Source organism: Oryza sativa, chromosome 10 (genome assembly GCF_034140825.1).
Source record: "Oryza sativa Japonica Group chromosome 10, ASM3414082v1".
Classification (NCBI taxonomy): domain Eukaryota; kingdom Viridiplantae; phylum Streptophyta; class Magnoliopsida; order Poales; family Poaceae; genus Oryza; species Oryza sativa.
In genome coordinates, this window is record NC_089044.1 from 12,587,697 (window position 1) to 12,595,764 (window position 8,068).

An 8,068-nucleotide genomic window follows, 5' to 3' on the forward strand; every position below is an offset into this window, starting at 1 on the left:
TCACCGATATTTGCGACTAATTGACCATTCTTCGTTTAATCGTCCGCATGATGTAGTTGATGATGATCTAAAGTAGTTTTTTAAGACATTGTTTAGTATTTGTTTGTGTTTCTTACATACATTTTATGTTTTATTACTTATTCAATATAACCAAACTTGTCAATGAGGTGTATAAATACGGCGTTAGAAGCCACATAGTTAATGGTAAGTTATGGATGTCTATTGAAAAACCAATAACATATTCAAGTTTTATAGGCGTACACATTTAAATCCCCAAAGGAGTATGTAATATTATAAAACATGTTTGTATATTTACGAACATTAAATTAATTTTCATCTTCGAGAATCAAAGGAACACCAAAAGCTAACCCAACGCATACGCACCACGCGAAGCAAAGAACCGATGCAGCTTTCTGCGCTAACTTAGCTGAATTCATCTGCAGGTTTATCTCATAAAAAACAAGCAAAATCTGCAGGTAATTAACAAGATTCAAGCAAACTAACCCCCAACCGAAACGCCACGTACTCACGTGCATCCATTCCCATGTGCAGCCATGGCACGCAAGAACACACAAGCCCGCATTTCGTCGAACACCCACGCCACGTAACGCACATATGCCTCCCTACTTAACCCGCGTCGCGCTCTCCGTGCATCGATCGTGTAAGCTAGCTAAGCTTGGCGAATTAAACGGAGGCGATGCCGCGATCTCATCATCTCCTCGCGGCGGCGGTGGCGGCGGTGGTTGTGGTGGTGATGGGATGGTCGGCGCGGCCGTGCGAGGCGTCGCTGTACCAGCCGCCGCCGCCGGCGATGGCGTACCACGACGGCGCGGTGCTGGAGGGCGCCGTGCCGGTGTCGGTGCTCTACTACGGCGCGTTCCCGCCGCACCACAGGGCCGTCGTCGCCGACTTCCTCATGTCGCTGTCGCCGCGGGGGCGGGACCACCAGCCGCACACGTTCGGCGCGCCGGGGCCGGCGCCGCCGCCGACGGTGGCGCGGTGGTGGGGCACCGTGGAGAGGTACGTCCGTAAGGCCGGCCGCGGCGGCGGCGCCGGGGTGGCGCGCGTGGTGCTCGCCAGCCAGGTGGACGACGAGGGGTGCTCCCTCGGGAGGCGCCTGTCGCGCGCCCAGGTCGAGCGGCTGGCGGCGCGGCTCGGCGTCGCGCCGGGCGGCGTGGCCGTCGTGCTGACCGCCGCCGACGTCGCCGTCGAGGGGTTCTGCTCCAGCGCCTGCGGCGCGCACGGCTCGTCGGCGCCCGGCGGCGGCGCTGTGCACGTGTGGGTGGGCGACGCGTCGGCGCAGTGCCCCGGCCGGTGCGCGTGGCCGTTCCACGCCGCGGACTACGGCGACGCCGACGCCGGCCGCCACCGCCGCGCGCACGGCCACGACGTGGCGCTCCGCGCGCCGAACGGCGACGCCGGGGTGGACGGCGTGGTGATCAACCTGGCGGCGCTGATGGCCGGCGCGGTGACGAACCCGTACGGGCGCGGCTACTTCCAGGGCGACGCGGCGGCGCCGGTGGAGGTGGCCGGAGCGTGCCCGGGGGTGTACGGCCGCGGCGCGTACCCGGGATACCCGGGCGCCGTGAGGGTGGACGCGGCCACCGGCGCCGGGTACAACGTCGTCGGCCGGAACGGCCGGCGATACCTCGTGCCGGCGCTCGTCGACCCGGACAACTACTCCTGCCTCATCATGACCTAATCGAAATGGGTTTTGATTAATTACTTTGCTTCGTCTTCAGATGCTAATTTCTTGTAATTAAGCATCGATCCATGGCGCATGTAGCACCTGCTGATCTGTTGTACACAGAGTATATATATACATATCCGTACAAAGATACCTTGTAAGATACATGTATAAATGTATGAATGCATGCTTACACCAAATTACTGTATCTTGAATGGGGCAACTGACCAAAGTTTACTCAGATTTCATTAGCACAAATTTTCATCATTTGTGAAAGTTGGCCATTTTTGTTTATCCAACCGCAAGAATCATGTGGCCTAGGAAAGTTAAGTGAATGTGATGGAGCTATTTGGACGTGAATGTGTAAGGCCTTGTTTACATGGGCCTAAAATCATGGACCATCCACGCGTTGAAGTACAATCCGGCCCACACTGCACATCCAAGAAGAAGAGCACACAATGTGTATACTGGCACATGCTTTGCACCATCCTAAATCAACCAATTCTGTGGTTTACCCTAGCCTAAGCATGTTTAAACATAACTGAAATATCTATTGAGAAGAAAGAGGAGAAAACAGACCAATGATGTGGTTTACCCTAGCATAAAGTAAGGTTCTAAGAACAACAATTAAACCGTAATACGATGATTCAATTTCTTTTACTAAGCAAGCAAGAAAATGGATTTTCTTTTTTGGTCCCTAAAGCACACATTCGCATTATCATCGCAAGCTACAATTTGCAGTTTAGGGTAACAACGAATTCCCTTTGGAGATAATTTCCCAGATTTAATAAAGGTTTATTTATTTCGTGATTTCATATTATTTTCCACCGAATTATCTTGTTTTATACTGTCAAAACTCAAAGAGATTCTTTTCTACACGAATCTCCCCTCTTATCTCGATTGGCAAATTTGCGGCCCCAAAAGGCATATTTACAAACGAAAAGTAATTTATAAATAAAACTTTTATATACGTTTTCTTAGCGATCTAAAAGCAAAAACTGAAAAGTAAACTTCGACGAAAAAAAATGTTTCATCTATTTTAGGAGATGAATAAAATTTTAGGAGAAGATGATTGTGTTCATACATGTTTCATCATTCTAGCATGTGCTAATTTTTTTAGTTCCACAATGATGGTATGTTGTTCACCTTGAGCTCCATTTTTCCTTTAGTGATGAAAACAGAATATGATATAATATAGGACTAGATGAGTTTCAGGTGTTCAGTTTGTAAATTCTTCCCTTGAAAAATGTACACATGTACTGTCTATTGTCTTATGTAGATTTTCAGAACTAATCTTGACATTTCTCCGGCTACCACTATTGCATTATTTCCTATATTAGTCCTTGTGGTTGCAGTTGAACCCAATGCAGGCAAGTTTTTGTGATATCAGGATTGAGCACCAGATGATGATGACAAGAATATGACTATCTGCCTTTTAAGGTAAGTAATTGTAATTCTTGATGCCTGTTGCATATCCAGAATAGACTTCTGAAATATAGTGATACATACAAATGAAATGGCATTAGAGAGGTTTGGCCTGCCAAAGAGTTATATTTGAATCACTCTCTGTGTCTAAGACACTGAACAAATCTGTTTTTGAGCCAATTGTGGAACACTATTACTATGTCTATGCCATTTCCCCAGCTGTGCTCCACTGATTTTTATGACCTATTTTCATGCATGGTTTCTGCCAATTTGAAGCAATAAAATTCGTTGCATGTGTTTTTTTTTCCAACAGGTTATATAGACTTGTGATTGAATTTCACAGACACTTCTTGACTGTGCGTATATATTGTAGTTGTTGCCTACTCTCTCTATCCCATAAAAATTAACTTCTGGCTACGAAACTAGATGTAGCCAGAAGTTGGTGTTTTATGGGATGGAGAGGGTACTTTCTTGATAAGAGTGCGCAGTGAACAGATAGTCCTATAAATTGTTTGGCACATTAATAGCAGTGTCCTGGTGGTGGTTTGTGATTCATCTTATATCATATTAATGAAACAAAACATGGATGGGAGTAGTCATTTTCTTTCTTAGTTTGCTCTTTCTATGCATAACTGATAACATCAACGTTGTGGAAATATTGTACATAACAAGTTTGTTATGGAAGTGCATTAGTGCAATATAATTTAAGGACCTAAAAGAGGTTTTGCACACAATTGTTTTCTCTATATACACAAAATACAAGTAAGCTCTTGCCATGTACATTCAGCTTGATGTCCTAGTGTTACTTCAAGAGTGTTAGCAATGCATTGCAGCGACATGAGTTACTTGAGTTGTGCTGTTCGTACTCTGTAGCTTGTGATGTTTGTTCTGCAGAACGGGGGATTATGAATTTAGCAATACGCATGCTTTCTTTTCACGAGGATGTGATATAACATTTAGTTTCTTTTGGTTCAGAATGTGCATGGTTTTTAATGGCCTTACGCTCTCCTCATATCAATTTTGGAAGTCTTTCAGGAGAAAAAATAGGGTGCAATTTAGTTTGTGCACAACCACTGGAATTGATTTTCTGATATCTTGAAGATAAGTTCTTCAGATGGACATAAGCTGACTTTAGCATGAGCTTGATTTTGATAGTAGTCAACAGTGAGGATGCTAGAAGAGATACAATTATGCAACATCATAAACTTGAAAAGCATTTAGACAAGATGATATTGGTTGGCTCCAAAATCGATAAGATAGTACTCCTATCTCCATATAGGAATCCCAGTGTGCCACATAATATCACAGTCAACACCCATGTACACACACATAAACATACTTCCCCAAACATATCACAGAATATATAGACAAATGTATAGCCCCAAGGAATTGCACAGTCAAGAAGCTGACTTTAGACATGATTATGATGGTTAAAGGTTAAAAAAGAGGTGGATCTACAAGAATCCTCAAAACACAATTGTGTTAATCTGTTCCACTACCTCAATCTGAGGTTGTAGATTTCATTCTTCACAGCCATCTTAGATCAGTATTATCAAGATTAACTTGTTTATGCTTCCATCTGTACACTTATACTCTCCGCTCTCATTTTTACCATGAATTTTTCATCTGAGTTCAGTTTCAGTTCGATACCTAAGCAATGTTAGTACACCAATAATTGTGTATCTTTGACTAAATGATTGCTCAAATCCTAGTGATTTAGATATGCATCTCATAGTTCCCTCCATGAACAGTATTATTGCTTTCTTGTACATAAACCTTATTTGCTCTCGTGCAAGGTAAAACAAGTGGTTTAAATTAAGTTCGCATCATCTGTTCATTTCAGTTATCTCCACGGTGCAACTGGATGGTTCTGCTGCTTCCTGCGAGAAACTGTGTAAGTCTGCCTTGCCTTCACATGCCCTTGCCTTTTGTCAGATTGGTAAGCATTGGGGCATGTCTTCCTTTGATTTTCTGTATCATCATCTTGCTCAATCTTAGTTATGTTGATATTGCATTGCCCATCCAAGTTTATCCTGATATTTATCTCAGAAAGAACTTCAGTTGTTGTATGGTACAAAGGCATCTGGTAACTAGTAGCTGAGCCAGTAAGTTGTCTCAAATCCCTTTGTTGATATAGCCTCTGCAGATGCCGAGTGAGACGGCACATGTCGTCGATGATCTCCCGTTCTAAATCCTCCTCGATGTCGGCCTCCAACTCATCTTGAATCTGTAGCTCTTCGGGAGAATTTGTGTTGTTCTCTGATGCATCACCCTGTTTTACAGTAACAGTTTCTGAGAAAGTTCATGTTATGACTGATCCTAATTTTGTTATTTGTCACTTAATTGTGGGTAAATAAAGTCAAATTCATGTTGCAGTGGTTGGAATTATACTAGGAAAATGAACTGTGCATCACATATTAGGCTACCTACCCTACACCTAAACAATACTTAATTTTTTTTGAAGGAGTAAGCAATACTTAATTAGTGTAAATAACATGGCACATTAGATTATATAGGCAAATTGGACACTGCATAAACAACCAGGAAGGAAAGGAAAACAGTTAAACTACTGAGTAAGCAGTACAGAAGAAATTACTAGATGGTAACCTGACTGTGGCTGCCCATGAGAAAAATATTGAAGGTTCTTCAGATTCTCATGTCTTGCCTGATGTTCTTCTTGTGACAAATGTTTCCTCTTTTTTGGTATGTGAAGTTCTCCATCGGTCTTCAGAGCATTTATACATTGCACATTGTGCCCTTTGTTGTTGTTACAGTTGAAGCCCTGAACTGAAATATTAGTAAGTCAAAAGATTCAGACAAAATTCCATGCTCTGCCTCTGATGCATGTTCTTGTTTGGTCATGAAAGCTTTTTATCACTGCATTTTTGCTGGTAATTACAGCATCAATCAGTATTCTGCAAGCTGGGTCTGCATTTGAGTTGGCTGTGAGTTCTTTTACTGGAAGGTGCCAGCCACTCTCTGTCTGCACTTGGAAGCAAAGAAGCTCTTGTACACATCCGCAAGCAAATTCCTACAACCCTGCATCGGATTGAAGGAAACAACACAGCACAGGATTTCAGCAATGTTTAGCAAGGCATTCTGGGTTTTTTCAGAGAGAGATTAAAGATAAAGATGAAATGACATATGTACCCCTGAAAGGATGACAGATAAAGGCAGGTTTCCCAAAATATGAGATGAGTTAAGGTGTGGAGTTCACTCAGAATCCATTATATTATGGATAAATTTTGAATCCTTGAACCATTATATTTGTGGACAAAGGAACAGACTTATATTTTTGCTTTTATCACCCAAAATTTGAATTTTTCAACCTTAAATTTGGAGTTGATTTGGGTTTTTTTTATCGAAGTTTATTTTTCAGTATTTGCTTTTAGATCACCAAGAACACCAATATAAAAAATTTAATTCACAAATTATTTTTCGTTTGTAAATATGCCGTTTATCTTATTCGCTGAATAAACCAAATGGTGGGCCTAGAAGTATATATCTTGAACACAAATGTCTTCTTTGGTGATGGACTGATGGTGAAACAAGATTTTTTTTTATTATTTTTGGTATTGAGCAGACTGATTCACAAGCCATATGCACCAGGGGGGAAGAGAATATATGTGTTGTACTTTTCTGTGAACCGGCAGAATGATCGACATGGATGTATCCATGGACGACGACTGCTGAAAGCGTCCATTCTATATGTGCAGTGTACGAGCAGGTTTTAGTAGGTGCAGAGCATCAGGTAAAGTAATAGGTCCATGGCCGGCAGCCGCCTGCAAAGACAAAAGTCACTTTTATTTTTATTTTCTTTTCTTCCAGACCTGGAGGGAGAGGCTCATGCCGACACAAGTGCACACACGTACTATTTTCAGGAATTCATGGCCCGGTATTCACATTTACAAATAGATAATCATTTCGCATATAACGTAAATTAAAAACAATGCGTGTTAAATTGTAACTGTACTATAAAACCACTAGAAATAGTTCATAAACAGTTCATAGTGCAGAATTCTCAAGAATCTTGGCACATTACAAAATAAGTAAAGAAAATAATCCGTTTGGCCATGCTTTGGAAGCGACAGATAATGTCATATTATCCATTCCCCAAAAAAGGTCACGTTCAAGAAATGTAACCATCCAAGTAATCATTCAGGTACTGCTCTTTCATCCTATTTCTTAGCATATTCTTCAAATAATTCATTGATGAAAAAGACTCTCAACTGTAGTAGTTGTGACAGGAATAATTAGCACCGATTTGAGAACTCCATAAACAAGCCTATATGTGTATAGGGATGTGCTAAAGCACACCCTTGTTACGCGATAACTAAAACGCACTCCTCACATACACCCACTCACCCACCCACAGATGATTGGGTGTTGAGTTTGCACTCATCACAGATGAGATACCTCACCTCAAATGTGTGTTCGATTCTTATACCCATAAGTGATAACATATAAAAGAAAAGAAAAATCCTCCCAAGCCGGCCCATCCCTTCTCCTCCCCTCCTCTGCCCTGACTCCCTCCCCATCTCCTCCCCTCCTCCACTCTCTCTTCACCCATCCTCCCTCTCTTCCCCTTTGACCGCCTGCCGCCAACCGCCACCCATCCCCTCGACTGCCATCCGCCATCCCCCTTCCTAACCGTTGGTCTCCATGGCCTCCTTCCCATAGCTGCCAGCCACCGAATCCAGCCTCCACGAGTGTCGCTGTCTTCTTCACTTGCCACCACTCGTCTGCTCGTTTCGTCTATCCCCGAGCTTCAGCCACCGCCCAAGGTCACCACGCGGCCGCACCGAGCCCTTTGGCGCCAGATCCGGTCTCTAGGTGGTTGGGAACCATCGGATCTGGACGCCCCATGCTCCGGCTGCCGCCTCCTTTGCTCTCCACCCCAAGGTCACTGCTTGTCGCCTCTCCGCTGCCCCGAACTCCTGGGCACTATATCCGGTC

At 43.6% G+C, this 8,068-nt stretch overlaps 1 protein-coding gene across 1 annotated transcript; it reads left to right on the forward strand.

The window, feature by feature from the left end:
* The first annotated feature begins 618 nt into the window (after positions 1-618).
* On the forward strand, positions 619-1,895 carry LOC107276538 (protein PHOSPHATE-INDUCED 1 homolog). Its single transcript, XM_015758347.3, has one exon. The coding sequence runs from the start codon at positions 698-700 to the stop codon at positions 1,700-1,702; it is 1,005 nt and encodes a 334-aa protein (XP_015613833.1). The 5' UTR covers positions 619-697; the 3' UTR covers positions 1,703-1,895.
* Positions 1,896-8,068: the final 6,173 nt, after the last annotated feature.